General features: G+C 60.6%; 2 protein-coding genes across 10 annotated transcripts in view; both read left to right on the top strand.

The window, feature by feature from the left end:
* The window catches only part of Uroc1 (urocanate hydratase 1), a 23954-nt gene extending 13411 nt beyond the window's left edge, over positions 1-10543 (top strand). Inside the window, 12 exon segments of the mRNA XM_071605948.1 lie at positions 955-1017; positions 1326-1505; positions 2248-2345; positions 3151-3223; positions 4077-4164; positions 4167-4203; positions 4530-4603; positions 5313-5411; positions 5504-5603; positions 6456-6537; positions 8026-8125; positions 10029-10543. Coding sequence (XP_071462049.1) covers positions 955-1017; positions 1326-1505; positions 2248-2345; positions 3151-3223; positions 4077-4164; positions 4167-4203; positions 4530-4603; positions 5313-5411; positions 5504-5603; positions 6456-6537; positions 8026-8125; positions 10029-10169 — 1135 coding nt within the window. The 3' untranslated portion in view covers positions 10170-10543.
* A 2916-nt stretch (positions 10544-13459) lies between these two features.
* Positions 13460-21219, top strand: part of Zxdc (ZXD family zinc finger C) — a 29841-nt gene continuing 22081 nt past the window's right edge. For 3 of the 9 annotated variants that reach the window (XR_011705564.1, XM_071605942.1, XM_071605941.1), the window contains exons 1-4: positions 13460-14450; positions 16877-17029; positions 17127-17205; positions 18150-18280. Coding sequence is in view for 8 of the 9 variants with exons in the window: in XM_071605942.1 (XP_071462043.1) it covers positions 13475-14450; positions 16877-17029; positions 17127-17205; positions 18150-18280 (1339 nt within the window). In the remaining variant the exon portion in view is untranslated. The remainder of the gene's footprint in view (positions 14451-16876; positions 17030-17126; positions 17206-18149; positions 18281-21219) is intronic. The other 6 variants (XM_071605944.1, XM_027931818.3, XM_071605943.1 and 3 more) reach the window with 2 other exon arrangements.

Here is a 21219-nt window from a genome sequence, read left to right as displayed (position 1 = left end):
TGTTCTGTGATTACCGCGGGTGGGATTGTCCCCGGGGCTGTGTGGGGTCACCCTGTACAGAAGCTGGGCTCTGCTGGGAAGGGAGGCAGGAGGAGGAACAGTATGCAGGGACCTCGCTGTGTCACCTGAGCCTGTTACAGGAGCAAGTGGTCGGCATGGGCGAGGGCACCTTCTGAGTGGAGGGTGGTGTGTCTTGGGGATTGGAGGCCGGGTTGGAGGCCGTCCAGAGGGAGCTGTCATCGAGTGGCCTTGTGTCTCACGGCGCCAGGTTGATAAAGCAGCTCTTGTCAAACGTCACCAGCAAGGCTGGCTAATGGAAGTGACTGACAGCTTGGACCAGTGCATCCAGAGGCTCAGGTGAGAAGCTGCAGGAGGCTGGGCTGCTTTGGGTGGCCTGGGGACCGGCCACAGGTGGCACATCATGGGAGGGATATTTATCTATTGGCAGTACCATGGAGGGGACCCAGGGGCGCTCTACCACGGAGCCACATCCCAGCCTTTTTTAATTTAGAGGCAGGATCTTTCTAAATTGCTGAGGCTGGCCTCACACTTGCGATCCTCCTGCCTCAGCCTCCCCAGTTGCTGGAATGACAGGTGTGCGCCACAGCGCCCTCTGGAGGAAGAGGAGGTGTCTGGCTGCCAGAGGCTTCTCTCTGTCTAGCGTACACCCTCAGTAAAGAGTTGTGCACACCTGTCATCCCAGAGATGGGAGGCTGAGGCAGGAGGATCGCCAGTCGGAGGCCAGCCTCAACAATTTAGCTGAGGACCTAAGCCACTCAGCGAGACCCTGTCTCTAAATAAAATAGAAAAAGGGCTGGGGACGGGGCTCAGGGGTTCCATATATATACACTGTGTGTCCTGAACAGAGGACAGAGTCCCAGGGGAGGTGTGCGAGTTTGTTGGGGGGCAGCTGTGGGCCGCTCGGTTTTGCCATCTGCTCTGGGGTCCTTCTAGGGAAGCGAGAAAAAAGAAGGAGGTGCTCAGCCTCGGTTACCATGGCAACGTGGTGGATCTCTGGTGAGCGAGGGGCGGGCTGGGCACCCTCAGGGACTCCTCCATAGAAATCCTCCGCACCCAATCCTGCCAGCGGCCCTCGGCCGATCAGATATTTGCAAGACGGATGGTCCCTGTCCTCTCCCAAGTCCCCAGCAGCCTTCCCACTGGTCCCCACCAGGGGATGGTGGGCTCTGCTGGCGGGGTGCATGGGTGGGAACCGGGGTGCAACTTTCTCTGGACGGCCTCCAACCTGGCCTCCAACCCGGCCTCCAACCCCCGAGGCTGGGAGCCACACCCGCCCTGCGCTGACCACCCACCCCTTCCCCCAGGGAGCGCCTGGTCCATGAACTGGACACCACAGGGGAGCTCCTGGTGGACCTAGGTTCGGACCAGACGTCTTGCCACAACCCCTTCAACGGTGGCTACTACCCGGTGCAGCTGGGCTTCACAGAGGCTCAGAGTCTCATGGCCTCCAACCCTGCTGAGTTCAAAGGCTTGGTCCAGGAGAGGTGGGGGAGGCCCAGGGCTGCTGAGGGTAGGGGGACAGCTAGACCTTCGGGCAGGGACAGCCCACCCCCTCCACCCACTATGAAAGGCTGTCCCCTGGTTCAGCAGTGGCCAGCTGCAGGACACTGGGCAGGACTTTAACCTCCCTGACTCTCTGCCTCCTGTCAGCCAGATGGGGTCACGGGCTCACCCTAACTCCGGGAATGCTTGGGGGACCAAAGAAAAGATTTGCAGCCGGGCGCGGTGGCGCACGCCTGTCATTCCAGCAGCTGGGGAGGCTGAGGCAGGAGGATCGCGAGTTGGAGGCCAGCTGGGGAGGCTGAGGCAGGAGGATCTCAAGTTGGAGGCCAGCCTCAGCAAAAGCAACTCGGGGAGACCCTGCCTCTAAATAAAATATAAAAAGGGCTGAGGACGGGGCTCAGGGGTTAAGCACCCCTGGGTTTCATTCCTGGGACCAGAAAAAAATTTTTTTTGCAAAATCCCCGCCCAATGTCCAGCTACAGTAGTGCTAATTCTGGTCCCCTATGAGCTTGGGGACCAGGAAGTATTTGCTTGGGGGCTGTCACCTGAGTGAGGAGGGTTTAGACAGACAACGGGGACACCCCAGCTCATGCATCGGGTCGGGGGAGGTTTGGGGGCGTTGGCATCTTGCAGGGCGTGGACCCTGGAAGGACCCCGAGGGCTCGGTGGGCGGGGCCTGGAGGGCGGGGACACGGGGTGGAGCCAAGGCCCCCTCCGTTGCAGCCTGAGGAGGCACGTCTCGGCCATCAATCATCTGGCCCAGGAGAACTTCTTCTTTTGGGACTATGGCAACGCCTTCCTCCTAGAGGCTCAGCGAGCAGGTAGGCCAGAGGGGAGGGCCAGGAGGGTCCCCTCCTGCCACCCAGCCAGCGCCCCAGGAGTCTCCCCTGAGCCTCTACCCGAGGCCTTTCTCCCAGAAGCTGGTCCTCCCAGGTGGGCAGCTGGGCCTCTCTGGGCCTCAGTTTCTCCACGTAGTTAAAGAACATTAACTGCTGGTCAGAGAGCAGGTGGGACACTCAGGATGAGCTTCTGTCCCCAACTCTGCAATTTCCCTCCTTCAAGATGCAAACTTCTTTCTAAGACACGAGATCCCTGTGCGCAGAGCAGAGGGTCCAAAGGTGCTCGAAGATGCACGGGGGGCCCGCTAGGTGGCGCCCGCCTGTCATCCCAGCAGCTCTGGAGGCCTCCCTTTCCCTATTATTATTATTATTATTATTATTATTATTATTAACCAGGGATTGAACCCAGGGGCGCTTACCCACTGAGCCCCGTCCCCAGCCCTTTTTCTATTTTATTTAGAGACAGGGTCTCGCTGAGTGGCTCAGGGCCTCGCGAAGTGGCTGAGGCTGGCCTCCAACTCGCGATCCTCCTGCCTCGGCCTCCTGAGCTGTTGGGATGACAGGCGTGTGCGACCTCACCCTGCTATTATTATTATTTTTTTTAATTAGTGCATTATAGTTATATGGAAACACAGGGTTTATTGGCTGTATTTGTACATAGACTTATTTTTTTAAAAAAAGAATCACGTTGATGATCCTTCCCCAGCCTTTCCCCGGGCCCCTTGTTGATGTCACCATGTGGTGGCCATGTGAGTGCTCACCCCGGGGGCGGGTATTCTGTCCGTAGGAGCAGATGTGGAGAAGAAAGGGGCCAATAAGACGGAATTTCGCTACCCCTCCTACGTCCAGCACATTATGGGGTAAGTGACGGGGTGGCCACCAGTTCCAGGGTATCCAATGTCACCCCAGTCCCTTTCAGGGCCTGGGAGGTGGCGTTTGGGTCCAACCGACCACCCTCAAGGTCATGTGCTGTGACCCTCACGCAACCCCAAAGCAGCCAGGTACCGGGTCACAGGGTTCCCACGATGACAAGGAACCTGTCAGGACCTGGTGAGGAGACAGGCGGGCACCAAGGGGCAGGACACTGAGGTCCCTTCCTCTGATCCCCGGAGACTCCAAGAGCCTGTCCCCTAAGTGGGCCTCTGTGGTGCTGTTGGGGACAAATGTGGGAATTCGTGGCCCTGGAGAGAGGTCACCGCAGGCACAGGCAGCCCCAGGCGGCCCTGCGGAGTCTTCGCCCAGGGCCGAGCGCTGAACCGTCCTCAGTCCTTGTCCTTGTCACAGACTTCTGAGGCTGGCCTCCAATTTGCGATCCTCCTGCCTCAGCCTCCCGAGCCCCTGGGATGACAGATGTGGGTCACCCTGTCCGGCTAGAAAATATTTTTTAAAACAGAAAGGTGGGCTCAGCCTGGGGAGGAATGCAGGGGGACAGTCCCCAGGGAAGGTGCCCCCACCCAGCCTGGCAAGCACCCGAGCCCACGTGGGCTCTTTTCTCGGCTCACGCACCTGGTGATGGGTTTTCCCATCATTTTACAACAACCACGTGGAATTTTTTGGACCAAAATCACCCATGGCAGTTTGAGACGAATTCTGCTTGTCCTTGTTCCATCTAGTCCCTCTGGATGGCGTGACCCCGGATCACACCCCTGGCCCTGGCCAGAAGTGCCATCAGCCTGGGAAACCCCCCCATTGAAGAGACATTTGTCCCTGCAGGGACATATTTTCCCAGGGATTCGGGCCTTTCCGCTGGGTCTGCACATCCGGGGACCCCGAGGACCTAGCTGTCACGGATCAGCTAGCCAAGCCACATCTGTGCTGGAGAAGGCCATCGCTGAAGGAGGTAATGTCCTGGGGGGAGGTCGGCCCTACGTGCACACTGTCCCCAGGAGATGTCCTCCGCTGTGCGGGTCAGGATCCTCCGGGTGGAATTAACAGGAAGCCAGTGCATTGGTTAGCTTTGCAGTACTGTGACAAAAGGCCTGAGAAAATCAGCGTGGTAGACAAAAAGGTTTACCGTGTCGGAGGTTCCAGGGTACGGTTGGCCCCGACTCCTGGATTTGGGGACAGAGTTAGAGCGGGCGTCTGTAGCAAGCAGCCTGGACCAAGAGGGCCCAGGACTCTGGCAGGGGCGCCCTCTGCCCACAACACCCCACTTCCTCTCTACAGCAACGACGGAGTCTGTGAAACTACAATATATGGACAATGTCCGCTGGATCCGCGAGGCGGCCAAGCACCACCTGGTGAGGGTGTCCCTCGGGGCTCCCAGGGGAGGACTGGAGGGTCCTGGGGGAGGCTGAGTTGGGGCTCTGCTTCCATGAGCATTCACAGGGCACAGACACAGGACCACATGTGACCATGCCAGAGCCCCTGGCAGCAGATCAACTGTCACCCTCAAAAATAGGAAGTTCCTGGGGGGCGGGGATCAAAAAGAGCCTATCATCCCAGCGGCTCAGGAGGCTGAGGCAGGAGGATCGCAAGTTGGAGGCCAGCCTCAGCCACTTAGTGAGGCCCTAAGCAGCTCAGGGAGACCCTGTCTCTAAATAAAATACAAAATAGGGCTGGGGACGGGGCTCAGTGGCTAAGTGACCCTGGGTTCAATCCCTGGTATCAAAAAAAAGAAAGAAAGGATCGCAGGGGGGAGGTTAATCCCATAATGTCACCTCCCTGGAGCGCGGGGAAGTCGGGCTCTCAGAGTCTCCAAGATCCAGGGCTCACCCCTGGGCAGCTCAGACCTCACGGGGACACGCGGTGGCCAGGGGCTGAGGGGAGGGTGCGCCCCAGTCTGCCACGCACCTCAGAGGGCCATCTGGGGTCCCCTCAGGCCACACGCCAGGGGCCTTGTCTAGGGATCAGAGGGGCCTCCAGGCTGCTGGGGACGGTGGCTTGGTGACGCCAGCTCGCCCCCAGGTCCTGCCTCTTGCTGAAGGGTCTCTCCCGATCCTCCTGCAGGTGGTGGGCTCCCAGGCACGGATTCTCTACTCGGACCAGAAGGGCCGCGTGGCCATCGCTGTGGCCATTAATCAGGCCATTGCCAGCGGGAAGGTCAAGGTGAGGCCTGCCGTCCAGGGGGTCATCTGGAACAGCCCGACCCTTGCCCTCTGCCTCTGGTGGCTCACGTCCTGCACCTCCCTTTGCCCCAGGCACCCGTGGTTCTCAGCCGTGACCACCACGACGTCAGTGGCACTGACAGCCCGTTTAGGGAGACCTCCAACATTTACGACGGCTCTGCCTTCTGTGCAGGTGAGGACCCACACACACACACACACACAATCACGCAGCTGTACACGCCTGGCCTCCCAGCCACTTGGGAGGCTGAGGCAGGAGGATCGCAAGTTGGAGGCCAGCCTCCGCCACTCAGGGAGAACCTGTCTCAAAAGGAGAAGGGCTGGGACGTCACTTGGTGGTAGCGCTCCTGGGCTCAATTCCCCTGTAGGACCCAAAAAAAAAAAAAAAAAGAAAAGAAAAAGAAAAATCCAGGGACTTTGATTGATCAGGGAACCTCATGCAAATTCAAAGACCTGTCCACATTCAGAGGGGGCGCCCTTCTGAGCATGCTCAGTTGGAGATCATGCGCCCCACACCCCTGACCCCCGTCCCCAGCCCTTTTTCTATTTTATTGAGAGAGAGGGATTCGCTGAGCTGCTCAGGGCCTCGCTATGTGCTGAGGCTGGCCTCCAACTTGCGATCCTCCTGCCTCAGCCTCCCGAGCTGCTGGGATGACAGGCGTGAGTCACTGCGCCCGGCTCCCCTCATCCTCTTTTAAGGGAAGGGGCGAGGCTCCTTGACTCTGGGTCTCCACGGTTAAGATGTCTGTGGGTTCTGCGGCTGGTTCTCTTCGAGCTGCGGGCTCTGGGGCTCAGGACTAGGGAGGAGAATCGTAGGAGACTCTGGATCTTTGTTGGTGCCTCCTGCTCAGCTGGGGCTCTGCCAGCACAAATCATGGCTGTTCCCGGAGCCACCGGTCCCTGGTTCCCACTGGCCCAGCTGTCACCATGTTCTTGCATCCTGAGCCTGGCCTGCGCTCAGGCCTACTGGACAGAGGGACATGGGGTCTGGTGGACAGAGTGACGTGTGCTGTCCCTGCTTCTGCAGACATGGCCGTGCAGAATTTCGTAGGAGACGCCTGTCGTGGAGCTACCTGGGTCGCGCTTCACAACGGAGGGGGCGTGGGCTGGTAAGAAGGGGTCAGAGGATGGGCTGGGGGCTGCTGGGATAGCGTTATCAGGGGGAAATCTGCACAGGGGACTCCACTTCTTTGGGTCACACCTGTCACCTAGGACGTGAAGGTCTGTTGTAAGTGCCCAATAAGAACAGCAACCACCCTTTCCAGGTCAGCGTCTAGGGTCTTCCTGTGTCCTCTGAGAGCCTCTCTTGAAAGCATGATATACCCAAAGCCAGACGTGGTGGTGCACACGTCTGTCATCTCAGCAGCTTGGGAGGCTGAGGTAGGAGGATGGCAAGTTGGAGGCCAGCCTCAGCCGCTTAGCAAGGCCCCTAAGCAACTCAGCGAGATCCTGTCTCTAAATAAAATACAAAATAGGGCTGGGGGACGGGGCTCAGGGGTTCAGCGCCTCTGGGTTCAATCCCTTGCTTAGGGCCTCCGTAAGTGGCTGAGGCTGGCCTCCAACTTGCCATCCTCCTGCCTCAGCCTCCCAAGCCGCTGGGATGGCAGGCGCCTGGAAGAAGGAACGTAGCCTCGAGGCGCTGCGAGGTTGATGAACTGCGCCTGCGTGGATTCGGGCGGCAGGGAGCATCTGGGGTCCGCCTTGCCCCAGTCCTACCGCACGGCAGGATTTGCACCTGCTCTGAGCAGCAGGGGGCGCTGTGGCTTCAGGGCCCAGAGCAGCCACCCAGGCTCAGCTCCTGGGGCCATTTCTGAATTGCCCTCTGAGCCTGATTTGGCGGGATCAAGCCATCCCCCGTCCTCCTGGGCTGAGTCCTGCAAACATGGAGTTTCCCTGAGCATTGCAGAGGGCTGGTTGGCCGCCTGCCCAGGGAAGATGGAATTCTGAGCTGTGGCCGGGTCAGGTGGCTTTAAATAATGGAAGATAGGACCTGAGCTCAGGTCCCCTCAGCACATGGGCTGCAGAGCCTCGGGAGCCCAAAAGAGCTGCCTCCTTCCTGGGAGCCTGCCCTCACAGTCCTGGGTTTGCCAGGCTGAGTCTGCAGGGGAAGAGGTCGAGCCTGAAGGAGAGGGGCTGCCTCCCAACTGGGTGGTCCTGCTGACTTCAAGCAGGAGGTGACACCAAGTGAGCCACTGTCATCCCAGTGGCTCGGGAGGCTGAGGCAGGAGGATAGCAAGTTGGAGGCCAGCCTCAGCAACCTAACGAGGCCCTAAGCAGCTCAGTGAGACCCTGTCTCTAAATAAAATATAAAAAGGGCTGGGGACGGGGGCTCAGGGGTGAGGCATCTCACTGGAGATGACCTCAGGGCCTCCTGGTCCAGCTCAGAGGCCAGGATGTGGCCACTCTGCCCCCCAGCTCTGCCTCTCTGGTACCTGGTGGCCCTCTGTCCCCTGGTCTGCATGCTCCAGAGCCCCGAGTGACACGGGTTCCCCCTACCCTGACACCAGAAGCCAGCGCTTTTGGAAACACACATTTCTGCCTGCTCCCTGTGCGGCCAGGTCCAGGGAGTGACCTCAGAACCCCTCGGCCTCTTGCAGGGGAGAGGTGATCAACGGGGGCTTCGGCCTTGTGCTGGATGGGACCCCAGAGGCCGAGCAGAAAGCAAGAGCGATGCTCAGCTGGGACGTCTCCAATGGCGTGAGTACCACCCGGACCCCCGGCTCCTCTTCTACCCCATCTGAGGTCTCACCTCCGTAGCAGATTCAGACTGCAGATCGGGGCCAGAGTTCTCCAGCACTCGGGGCTCCTCCTGCCCTCCTGGCCACTCCAGTGTCACTCCAGACCTTTTCTAGAACCTTCTTTGCAGTCTCTGATGCTGATCTCGCCTGTTCAGTCCAGCCTGTTGTCTCTGAGGTGGCCCCAGCAATCCCAGCCCTTCCTCCAGGCAGAGCCACCCCCAGTGCTGAAAGGTCTCACTTGGGGCTGGGGAGGGACCTCACTCAACCACGTAGCTGCATTTTTTTGGTCCCAGGGATGGAGCTCAGGGGCGCTTCACCCCTGAACCCCCATCCCCAGCCCTTTTTCTGTTTTATTTAGAGACAGGGTCTCGCTGAGTTGCTCAGGGCCTGGCTAAGTTGCTGAGGCTAGCCTCCACTTTCGATCCTCCTGCCTCAGCCTCCTGAGCCGCTGGGATGACAGGCGTGCGTCACCGCGCCCATCTTGGAGGGTCTCATTCTTAGGCAGGTCCTGACGCGAGCTTGGCCCTTGGGTTGAACAAGGGTGACCCACCTTGGCTGTGATACAGCTTCAGGGTGGGAGGGGCTGGATTCCTTCCAGGACCATCTCAGGGAACCCAGAGGACGGTCAGCTCACACTGGAGGTCAGAGGCCAGATCAGAGGAAACCCAGGCTGTGAGCAAAGCGTCCGGGGAGCTCAGAGGCCATTGGTAGGACATTGGTTGACTGAGACCTCGCAGGTGGAGTCAGGTCACTCTTAAGAGATGGAGGAGGTGGCTCCGTTTCAGAAGAGGGCAAGTCCCTGAAGTGGCCCTCAGCAGAGGGGAGGAGGCCCACGGGGGGGGGGGGGAATTGGGCAGATGGGAAAGAGGGCTGGTCCTGCACATGGCACCCAGGTCCCCAGGGTGGCCTTCGGGAGGCATCGTACCTGGTAGGGAGCTCAGCAGTGTTGACCCCAGAGGCTCCAACGACCCCTTGATTCTGAGTCCCTAGGAGTCCTGAGTCCCATTACCCTGGTGTTGAGGACAGAACACCCGAGAAGTACCAAGGAGGGGGAGGAAGGGGGAGAGAGGGAGGGAGGGAGGGAGGGGGAGGGGGAGGGGAGGACAGAGAGGAAGGGAGGGAGGGGGAGAGAGGGAGAGGGGTAGAGGGAGAGAGAGAGAGAAAGGGGGAGGGGAGGGGAGAGGGAGGGAGGGGGAGGGGGAGGGGAGGGGAGGGGGAGAGGGAGGGAGGGGGAGGAGGGGGAGAGGGAGGGAGGGGGAGGAGGGGGAGAGAGGGAGGGGGAGGAGGGGGAGAGGGAGGGGGAGAGAGGGAGGGAGGGGGAGGAGGGGGAGGGGGAGGAGGGGGAGGAGGGGGAGAGGGAGGGGGAGGGGTAGAGGGAGGGGGAGGAGGGGGAGAGGGAGGGGGAGAGAGGGAGGGAGGGGGAGGAGGGGGAGAGGGAGGGAGGGGGAGGAGGGGGAGAGGGAGGGGGAGAGAGAGGGAGAAAGGGGGAGGGGAGGGGAGGGGAGAGGGAGGGGGAGGGGGAGGAGGGGGAAGGGGAGGAGGGGGAAGAGGGAGGGAGGGGGAGGGGAGAGGGAGAAAGGAGGAGGGGAGGGGAGAGGGAGGGAGGGGGAGGAGGAGGAGGGGGAGGGGGATTGAGGGAGGGGAGGGGAGATGGAGGGAGGGGGGGAGGGGGAGGGAGGGGAAGAGGGAGGGGGAGGGAGGGGAAGGGGGAGGGAGGGAGGGAGGTGGGACCTTGGCAACACGTTGGAGGAGGGGGACGTGTCCCATAGGATCAGCGTTTTACGGCCTTTGAGCCAGGCCCCTGCTGACCCCACCACACGTCACCTGCCCTGACTGTCCCCTGCCACCTCCCCTTGCTCCAGGTGGCCCGGCGCTGCTGGTCAGGGAACCCAAAGGCCTATGAGATCATCTGCCAGACGATGCGGGAGAGCGACGGCTTGGAGGTGACGCTGCCCCATCCGGTGGCAGATGAGGGCATCCTGCAGCAGGCCCTGCGGCCCTGAGAGGGCGACACCCCAGCACCCCTTCCTCGGCCTGTCCCCACCCTCCCAGCCCCTGCGTATGTCCCCTCTGGGCCACAGGGCTTGTGTCACCCTCTAGTGTCCTGGACTGGGGGGACCATGACCACTTCATCACACAGACGAACCCGTCCAGGCCCAGAGAGGTGAAGCCATTTGGCCAAGACTACACAGCTTGGCTGGGAGCCCGGGGGAGGACAGGGTTACGGAATGGACACCAGCGTGGGGCGTCCCCAACCGTGAACCCTGGCCAAACTGGTCACCAACCAGCTCCTGCGAACGCCCCTGGAGGTTTCTCTGGCTGATTGTGTCATCTGATCTGCCACCCCCCATTTTTCTCCTTCTGTCTGTCTGTCCGGCCCTCGGTGCCCCAGGCTTGGGGACACACAGGTGGAGCTCGGGAGAAGGACAGGAAATAAAGGAAAAGACAGAGAACTGTGTGCACCTGACATCGCAGGCTGGGGGACCCGAGCAGCAGAGTGACCCTCAAGGGAAATGGACAGGTGTCTGGGGTGTAAAGGACAGGGAGGGTCCTCCCCGGGGTTCACCCGGCCTGAGCCTCCAACAGGGGCCCTCGAGAGCTCTCCCGGGGACCCGTGTGTCTCCCAGGCAGGGTGTGGGTCCCTGGGGTGAACTCCGCACCCCTTCCATTTCCAGGTGTGTTTGCACCAGGGATGGAATCCGGGGTGCTTAACCCCTGAGCCCCGTCCCCAGCCTATTTTCTATTCTATTTAGAGACAGGGTCTCATTGAGTTGCTCAGGGCCTCACTAAGTTGCCGAGGCTGGCCTCCAACTTGCGATCCTCCTGCCTCAGCCTCCCGAGCTGCTGGGATGACAGGTGTGTTTGTGTCATGGTGCCTGGCTCCTTCCCTGTCTTGAGGCACCAATGACACTTGGCCCCTTTCCTTTAAAGAAATTCATTAGGCTTTGTTAACGAGACACCAAACCTTGAATAACCATTTAATTTATTTACAGTCTGATCCTCATGGAGGATCATTGATAGGATATTAGCCGGCTTCACAGTGACCAGGATGAAGCACCCCAGGCTCCGTCACATATAAATAGAGAAGGTTTATTTTGGCTCACAGTTTTGAATGTTCCTGTCTGCGATCAGGGCAGCCCAGCTGCTTTGGGACTCTGGCCAAATGGCAGATGGTAGAGGAGACCGTCCACTCTGTGAGCCCGCAATCCGTGCAGAGCTGGCCTCCTCCTGTTTGGGTTCCTCTGTGTCACTAATGAGCTCAGGTATTGATTAGATTCTAGCAGGGGCCTCTTATCCAGCCTCCCTGCCTCCATTCTCACCATATCCTGGAGACTCTGCTCGTAGAGAAATCTCTATAAAATGTCCCACCTCTGCCTAAAAACCCACAGAAATTCCCCTGACTCTTACTGGAGTCTCCAGTATCTGAGAATCTCCTGCCGATAATACTTCCCGGGGAACGCGATGTGGCAATATCAATGTATCAATATCAATATCTGTTCCAGCCTCTACTTTAAATTCTTTGGGTAGATACATGCAGAGGTCTGATGGCAGAATCCTGGGGTGATTTTAATGCTTCATTTTTCCGAGGAACTACCACAGTATTTGCAATAGAAGAAAAATATTTTTAATCATAAAAAGTGTGTTAAATACACGTGCCTGTGTCCACCCCACTTCAGAAGGAGTCACACTAGAAGCACTTTGTGTATCTTTCCAGAAAATTTCCCTTTTTTGGTACTAGAGATTGACCCCAGGGTACTTAACCACCAAGCCCCATCCCCAGCGCCCCCCTTTTTTAAAATATATTTTATTAAGAGACAAGGTCTCGCTGAGTTGCTTAGGCCACCTTGCTAAGTTGCTGAGGAGGCCGGCCTCCAACTTGTGATCCTCCTGCCTCGGCCTCCTGAGCTGGAGGTACAACAGATCTGCACACCACCCGCACCAGGCTCCACTTCTTCATTTCAGAGTGGGAGATATAGACGGTGAAGGAGCAGAGAGAGGGACCCAGAATACAACTGCATGATGAGAGGGGTGTCAAAGGAAGGAAAGCGGGGGCTGGGTAAAGATGGACTTTGGATCAGAACTTTAGCACAGCCTCCCAGGAGGATCCAAGGAACCGCCACAGAGTCTCTGAGGCAGGGACCAGGTGGGCTTGTTGGAAAAATTGGAAAGAAGTGAGTGGGGAGCCGGGCAGTGGGGTTCTGTAGCGGTGGGAGTGACCAATGCAGGAGTTGGGTGGGAATCGGAGCCCTGTGTAGAACAGGTGCGGTGGGAGGCAGTCGGGTGAGGGGAGGCTGAAGGCCAGCTACTCGGTTACTTTTTTGAGTTTGGATTTCAGTGGTGGTCACAGCGAATTTGGATGGAATCCGGAGAAGAGCGGTAGGAGACGGAGGAGAGGGACAGGGTGGCCGGGGAGGATGAAGCAACTTAGATTTTGCAACCTGAGGCTGTGTGGACTTATACAGTTGGCCACCTAAGCAGAGTCCCATCAGGGAGGCCCTGCGGGCCAGGAAAGGCTCTCGGGCAGTGCAAGAAAGGTCTGGGAGCCGGGGGGGTTGGAGTGAGCTTCAACAAGCTCCTGAGAAAGCTGTCCAGCCGGTGGACAGTTGTACATTCTGACTGCCAGTTCCTGGCTGTGTGACCTCAGGCAAGACACTCAGTCTCTCTGTGCCTGTTCCTTCGTACGTGCGAGTGTGAAGATGAATCAGCTCATAGTCACAAAGCCCAGTAAACGCTTCCAGACGTTGTGCGAGCGTCCGAATTAATCCCTTGGCCTGCGCTAACCAGACCCAGAACCTCCGCCCTCCAATGCATCAGAGCCGAGCGCGCAGAAGGGACGCCCCGCCCCCCGGAGCCACGCCCACGGCCCCGCGGCGCCCCGCCCACAACGCCACGGTCCCGCCCCCCGGCGCCGCGCGCACGGCCCCACGGAACAGGCACTGGCGCCCCGTCCCCCGGCGCCGCGCGCAGGGCCCCGCCATTCGGCGCCCCGCCCACAAGACCACGGTCCCGCCCATCGGCGCCTCGCGCAAGGCCCCATGGCATCCCCACTCGGCGCCCGACTCACAGCAACCCACTCCGCCCCCCTCCCCGGCGCCACGCGCAAGGCCCCACCACTCGGCGCCCCGCCCTCAGCCTCCGGCCCCGCCCCGCGACGCCGCGCGCACGTCACGACGGCCCAGCAGCCCCCGCGCGGCACGCCCCCTGCTCGCTGTGGCGCACGCGCGGCTCGGAGCTCGACTCCAGGCCGTCCTCCGCGCCGGGCCTTGGTGGCGACCTCTTCTGGCGGCGGCCACTCGGCGTCGCGCGCATGCCCGGGAGGGGCGGACCGCTCTTCCTGCGAGGCGGCGGCACCGACGCCGCTGCTGGGCCCAAGATGGACCTCCCAGCCCTGCTCGCCGCCCCGGCCGCGCGCGGAGGCCAACATGGCGGCGGCGGCCCCGGCCGGCTACGCCGCGGCCCGGGACCGCCCCTGAGCGCGGGCCCGGGCCGCCGCCGCCTGCTGCTGCTGCGGGGCCCGGAAGATGGCGGGCCCGAGCCGCGGCGTGAGGAGGCCCCGGGGCCCAGCCCGCCGCCCCCCGAGGACGGCGGCGACGCTTTCGTGGTGCTGCTGGAGGTGGCGCGCGGCGCCGCCGCCGAGGCCCCGGGAAGGCGGGAGGCCGAGCCCAGCCCCGGCGCGAGCCCCACCGGCCGCCCCGAGCCGCCCGGCCCTGGCCCCGTCCCGGCCGCCGCCCCCGGCGCGGCCCTCGCCGGCGCCGTCGCCCTCGACCGCCGGGACCTGCTCGTGCGCCTCGACCGCGGCGTCTTCACGCTGGCGCCGCCGCCCGCGCCGGGGCCGCCCGCGCCGCGCCCGCCCGCGCCCCCGGGCCCCGCCGCCGCCGGCCGCCGCGCGCCCCCGGGCTACCGCTGCCCCGAGCCGCAGTGCGCGCTGGCCTTCGCCAAGAAGCAGCAGCTGCAGGTGCACCTGCTGACGCACGGCGGGCCCCAGGCGCGCCGGCCCTTCAAGTGCCCGCTGGACGGCTGCGGCTGGGCCTTCACCACCTCCTACAAGCTCAAGCGACACCTGCAATCGCACGACAAGCTGCGCCCGTTCGGCTGCCCCGTGGGCGGCTGCGGCAAGAAGTTCACCACCGTGTACAACCTCAAGGCGCACATGCGCGGCCACGAGCAGGAGAGCCTCTTCAAGTGCGAGGTGTGCGCCGAGCGCTTCCCCACGCACGCCAAGCTCAGCTCGCACCAGCGCAGCCACTTCGAGCCCGAGCGGCCCTACAAGTGCGACTTTCCCGGTAACCGCGGGACCCGCGCCGCTGGGGGTGGCCGGCGGGGACCCTTCGCTGGGGTTGCACTTGAAGGTTGTTCTTTCAAAAGCACCAGGGGTGCTGACCACGGACCCACACCCAGCCCTTGAGAGACAGGATCTTGCTCGGTGGTCGAGGCTGGCCTCCAACTCGAGATCCTCCTGCCCCAGCCTCCCCGTTGCTGGGATGACAGGCGTGCGCTCTCCCCCGGGCCCGGTTCCATTGGAAATCTTAACCCTGCCCTGCTGCGGGATTGCTGCAGCCAGGTAGCACCCGCCATCTCGGCCGTCTGGGGAGGAGGCTTCCTTTAGTGAGAGTGATGACGTGTCCTGGGGTTTTGTTATCAGTCAGAGCTTTATTTGGCTTAGGTGTGTTGTTTAGAAACATGGACGGGTGCACTGTTGTTCTGGAGGAACAGATGAACAAGGCCAGGGACAGCACTTTATTGCACCGAGGGAGTCACCTGCTGCAGGTGTCTGGTGTGTCCCATTTCTTGTGCCTTTTGGACTTTGACGTTATTTTCACTGCACTTCAGCGCTTTGTGAAGGGTAAGAGGTTTCCTCCTCTTGCAGATGAGGATGCAGGTTTCTAGCACCGGGCAGGGTGATGTCCCCTGCAGGTTTTCTCCCCCACCATGTGGACCTGCAGCCCCTGGAAACGCTAAGACACCAACACAGTGACCTCTGAGCCAGCGTAGGCAGGAGAACACTCTTGGTCCAGAGGACAGGAGTGTGGGAAAGGAGTGGGCTGGAGGGAAGCAGGGTCTGCCTGTGTTCAGAGCCTGGGCGGGGGGTGGTGACCATGGCAGCTGTGGGATCGCCAGGTAGTGGCCACAGGACGTTTCCCATCCCGTTCATTCAAACATAACCTGAGCCAGTGCCTCGCATGTGAGTCGTGAGCACAGATCCCACAGACCTAGGAACGCAGGCGGTATCAAGTGTGTTAGGACTCAAGTATCTTGAGAGTGCCACTTCGTCCCCAGGTCCTGGGGCGCCCTGTTTTGGAGACCCTTATCCCACCGGCTGGAAATCTTTTTTTTTTTTAGCTGTAGCTGGACGCAGCACCTCCATCTCTCTTCTCTATTTTTGTGGGGTGCTGAGGTTCGAACCCAGGGCCTTGCGTGTGCGCGAGGCAAGCGCTCCACCGCTGAGCCCCAGCCTAGCCTTCGAATCAGCTTTTCGAAGCTGGAGGTGGCTGTGACCCTGCTGTGATAAGAGCTTCGTCCTGTGGTTCAGGGATGCAGGTCAAGGCCAAGGACCCTGGGGTTGCACTAGCTCCTCACTGGGGTTTGGTAGGCACAGAGAGCAGCCAGCGCAGCGCCATCAGGTGCCCCAGGAGTTTTTCCATAGCCTGAGCCAGGGCGATGGTGGGGACCCCAGATAGCAGTGGCCATAGAGGTAGGGTCCAGAGGTGGCAGTGCTGATGGGGACAGGGGGACCTTGCCAAGGCAGAGGGTCGCGTTAAGATGAGCTTGAGCGACCGAGGGAATGCACCCCAGCACACTGGAGGGTGTGATGGAGGGGACATTGGGGCTTAGGAAGGTCCCTGCTGCCTGGGTACAGGAAGCTGGAAGGAGGTCCCCAGGCGGCCTTGCTCAGGGCGCTGCGGTGCCACCTGCCCTCGCTCCCAGACCTCGCTCGGCTCGGGAAGGGCCGACAGGTGCCTCCACAGGGCAGCAGCCCAGCTTGGTTGTCAAACATGGCTGGGGAGGTCAGCGATGGCCAAGGGCAGCCCCTGGAGCTGGCGAGGCCGCCAGGCACTGAGGGTGGAGTGGGGACGAAGGTAGCCGAGCAGGAACCTGAGGAACGGGGAGGGACACGGAGACGGGGAGGGGGGACTGTCAGAGGAACCCCAAGTGCGGAGGCCCAGGAAGCCGAGCCTGTGGGCAGGCGGGCAGGACACGTCCACTGGCGCTTAATTTTCCTGGGGTTTTCTTGGGGACCAGCAGTGGCTCTTGAGTCCGTGGAGGGCAGGACTCCCGCCTGCAGATCAGCGCGACAGACTGGGCCTCCGATGGCTGTGACCATAGGGCCCTTGGTCAGTTAGTTTCCCTGTATCCAAGTCACAGTGCAGCAAGTGGCTGCCGTGGCCATCCTTTCTATAGCCATCACGTGGCCATATGTCCCCGGTCACAGTCAGGACTCTAGAAATGGCTTTTGAGTCACCATCTCCCTGTCTGCTCAGCATGGGCATGTCCCGGGCTGTGGCCAGCATCTGGGCTGTGGGCAGTGTCCCGGGTTGAGGCCAGCATCCACGCTGTGGGTAGTGTCCCAGGTTGAGGCCAGTGTCCAGGCTGTGGGCTGTGGCCAGTGTCCCGGGCTGAGGCCAGTGTCCCGGGCTGAGGCCAGTGTCCAGGCTGTGGGCAGCGTCCGTGTGCTGGGTCCCGGGCCAGAGCGGGCTGTTTCTCTGTGCAGGCTGCGAGAAGACCTTCATCACGGTGAGCGCCCTCTTCTCCCACAGCCGCGCGCACTTCAGGGAGCAGGAGCTCTTCCCCTGCTCCTTCCCCGGGTGCAGCAAGCAGTACGACAAAGCCTGCCGCCTCAAGATCCACCTGAGAAGCCACACAGGTAGGAGCGGGCGCCCCACGGGTGCTGGGGTGACAGTCCCCTCTGAGATCCTTCGGGTGCGTGACCCTGCTTTGCAATTTTTTTTTTCTTTGACAAGGTGAAAGGCCATTTATATGTGACTCGGACAGTTGCGGCTGGACCTTCACCAGTATGTCCAAACTCCTGAGGCATAAAAGGTAGGCCTGCTGACTGGGGGGGCTGGCAGCTCAGAAAGCGGGTGAGCTATTTTAGGTGGTTTTAAAAAAATGCTCAGTATGAACTGGCCTGGTGGCGCATGCGTACAATTCCAGTAGCTCAGGAGGCTGAGGCAGGAGGATCGTGAGTTGGAGGCCAGCCTCAGCAACAGTGATGTGCTCAGCAGCTCAGGGAGACCCTGTCTCTAAATAGAATACAGAATATGGCTGGGGACTGGGCTCAGTGGCCGAGAGCCCCTGAGTTCAATCCCTGGAACCGAAACAAAAAACCAGTGTGTAGGGATTTTTGAAAATCGGGAAACTGTGAAGAAAATTGTTCAGAGTCTCACCCCCTGGAGACAGATTTCCTACGTGTTCTTTATTGTCATCTTTTACATACAATGATTTTTTGTGTGTTTTTGGACACCGTAGGATAAGTTTGACACTCGTGGGGCCTGTGTCCCAGGGATGCTTGTCACTTCACACGGGTGTCGAGTTCCATTTTCATGACAGCGCTGACCCTGCTGTCTCTGTCCCTGATGTCCAGGGAGACTCGGAGTGGGTGACGTGTCTGGGCTTGCACAGCTGGGCCCTGAGGTTTGATGGAAGAGCGATCCTTAGGAAGGGACACGGGACCCTCCAGCTTACAGCCTGAGCCTTGTGCCCACCTCTGCTGCCTCTGTGGCTTGGTGACAGGGGGATTTCTAAGCAGTGGGACTCTGCTGCTCGGGGGCAGCCTGGGCGTGCCAGTGAAGTGGCCGAGTGTGGAGCGAGCCAGGCAGTAAAGCCACACGTGGTCAGAGATGGCCGAGGTTTTCTGAGCTGTACTGACCATTTTTTCTAAGTGAAGAGAGCTCATAGTTTGATGTAATTTTGCAGAATTTAAGCAGGGAATTGCCTCTGGGGCCCCTGAGGTCACTGTGCTGCTTCTCCTCCTGTCCCTGCAGGAAACACGACGACGACCGGAGGTTCACCTGCCCCGTGGAAGGCTGTGGGAAGTCCTTCACCCGCGCAGAGCACCTGAAAGGGCACAGCATCACCCACCTGGGCACCAAGCCCTTCGAGTGCCCCGTGGAAGGTAGCGTGTCAAACTACTCCCAGCTCTAACGAAGCGCCAGGCCACCTCGGCCACTAGATCCCGTGGGTGAGCTGAGCCTCAGGTAGGGGTAGGCCAGGTGAGTGCAGGCGGCAGTCTGGGGTTTGCCTGGCCCACCTGGGGAGCAGCATCAGAAGGAGGCCCAGATCAGGGGTCCTGCCTGTTCGCCTCCAGCCCTGTCACCCGCTCTGTTGGTGGCTCTTGTGAAATAACATGTCTCTTCACGCATCTGACATGTTGCTCTGGCTCTGAATGGTAACTCGCTAATCTTGGGGCAGTTGGAAGGTAGCCAAGCTCGGCTCAGTGAGGCCCTGTCTCTTTTTTGGGGGGCGGGGGGTGTCCTAGGGATTGAACCCAGGGCCCTCAACCTCTGAACCCCATCCCCAGACCTGTTTTGCATTTTATTTAGAGACAGGGACTCATTAAGTTGCTTAGGGCCTTGCTTTTGCTGAGGCTGACCTTGAACTCATGATCCTCCTGCCTCAGCCTCCCCAGCTGCTGGGATGACAGGTGTGCACCACTGTGCCTGCCTAAACTCACTTTTTGTTGGTTTTTTTTTTAGGTACCAAAAATGAAACCCAGGGGAGTTTAACCACTGAGCCATGTCCCCAGCGCACTCCCCCCTTTTATTTTGAGACACGGTCTTGCTAAGTTGCTTAAGGCCTCACTAAGTTGCTGAGGATGGCCTCCAACCTATAGTCCTCCTGTCTCAGCCTCCCAAGTCGCTGGGATGACAGGCGTGCACCACTGTGCCTGGCCTAGGCTGACGTTTTTAAAGGGCTGTTAGTAAGCTGAGCACAGTGGCCACACTTGTGATCTCAGCGACTCAGGAGGCTGAGGCAAGAGGATCACAAGTTCAAGGCCGGCCTCTGCAACTTAGCATAGACCCTGTCTCAAAGGCACCCTGCCACTTGAGCCACATCCCCAGCCCCATGGGTTTCTTTAAGGTGCTGGGGGCAGGGTTCACCTGACAGAAACCTGCTCTGTGGCCCGCTGAGCTGGCCCACGCTGGGGCTGCAGAGGCACTAGGGAGCAGCAGACCAGGGCAGACCTGGAGGTCCCCAAATGGGTGGCCTCGGCTGCTTCTCTGGGCTTGGCCTTCCCAGTCTGGAGAAGGGGAAGGAGAGGGCAGAGACCGCGCAGAGCTGAGACCAGCTCTTAGAACGTGGTGGACACAGTACAGGTCGGGTGGCCAGGCTGCGTGGGCTCATGGGGTCTCATGACAATGCTGGGGTGGCGGGGAGCACGCCAGGGCCTCCGATCAGCCTGAGGTGGAGGGTGCCAGCCGGGCACAGGGAAGGTGTGCGAGGCGGGAGAAGCAGCGGGTGGACCTTCCCAGCCAGGAGCTCGAGGTTTGCAGACGAGGCCCCACGTCCAAGGTGCAGCCCGGTCGGGTCTGAGGACAAAAGGTGAGGGGAGGGGCCGCAGCCCTCCTGGGCAGGTGCCTGTGCCCAGCAGGGAGCTGGCAGCCAGAGAGAGGGCGGCCCACAGCTGGGAGCTGAGAAGTCGTCGTCCACAACACTGGGCTGGACAGGGGCCGGGGCAGAGGTCACAGCTGCAGTCAGTGTCAGCTGAAGTGGGGACACTGAGGCGGGGCTGGTTGGGGAGAAGGGGTCTGGTTGGCAGTGTTGCACTTGACCAGCCTTTGACCCCATGAGTTCAGGTGCTGGGGGGCAGGGGGGTGCCGCCGCCCGGGGAGCAGGCAGGGCTACCAAGAGAAGCGGGCAGCGCACGAGGCATTGCTAAAACCATGGAAGTGGACGGGATACTCAATAAGCAGTGTCAGTCAGGAGGCGGTCAAGGGCAGTGATGAGAAATAGGAATTCTGAGCTCGACGTGGTGACGTGTGCCTGTCATCCCAGCAGCTCGGGAGGCTGAGGCAGGAGGATCGCAAGGTGGAGGTCAGCCTCAGCCACTTAGCGAGGCCCTAAGCAACTCAGTGAGGTCCTGTCTCTAAATAAAATGCAAAACAGGGCTGGGGACAAGGCTTGGGTCGAGGGCTCTGAGTTCAACCCCTGGTACCCCCCAAAAATATACAACTTCTGGAGTCCAGTCTGCGTGAATCCAAGTCCTGACTCTGCCCCGTAAGTCGCCGTGCGATCTGGGACAGGCAGCTTTAAGTCTCTGTCAAGTGAGACCTCTGTTTGTCGTGGGGCTTGGTGACTTGAGTCGAGAAGCACACGCGCGTCCCGTGTGTCTGCGGCTGATTGTTGGTTTGGGGGGTCAGAGCCTGGGACAGTCCTGGGATTGAAGTGGGACGTGGAAGGGTGCCCTGGCAGGAGCCCTGGGGGCGGTGCCAGCCTGAGGGGTGGTGTGTGAGGAAGGCCCAGCCCAGGGCATGGTGGCCTGCCAGGGTCCTGTGTTGAGGGCAGGTTCTGTGGGAGACTCAGCAGATCCCTGGGAAGTGGCTTAGTGGGCGCTGGAGGGTGGGAGCTCTGAGCAGCCTGGAGGTCCAGATGCATGTGGACCAGGCGGTGGGGACAGAGGGAAGGGCCGCCCTGTTGGGGGGGTCGGAGGTGGGGCTTGCGCAAGATCCAGGACCTTCCTTGCGTGGCTGGGGCCCGTCCTGGGTGGGGGCACTGCTGGCACCCGGGCCTGCAGTGGGACTGTGAGGAAGCCCCACGGGAAGGTGGGTCGGGGCCGTGGGGCAGAGGCCTGGCTACTCCACGTGCCACTGAAAGGATGTTTGGTCTCCCACAAGCGGAGGTTGCTCCCAGGTGGGCTCCGCAGATGGGTCATGCTGTAGTTGTCCCTGTCATCCCCCTTGAGGCGTACACTCCCATTTTACACAAAAAGGAACCTGCGAAGGGTGTACAACAGCTGGTGGCCAGGCCGTCACCCACTCCCTGTGGCTCTGGCTCTGCCTCAGTGCCACCTGCTCTTGGGCCTTTTCCATCATCTGAGGGGCTCTGCTGTCACCT

This window comes from Marmota flaviventris, chromosome 20, assembly GCF_047511675.1.
Source record: "Marmota flaviventris isolate mMarFla1 chromosome 20, mMarFla1.hap1, whole genome shotgun sequence".
Classification (NCBI taxonomy): Eukaryota; Metazoa; Chordata; class Mammalia; order Rodentia; family Sciuridae; genus Marmota; species Marmota flaviventris.
This window is presented reverse-complemented; position numbering and strand designations above follow the sequence as displayed.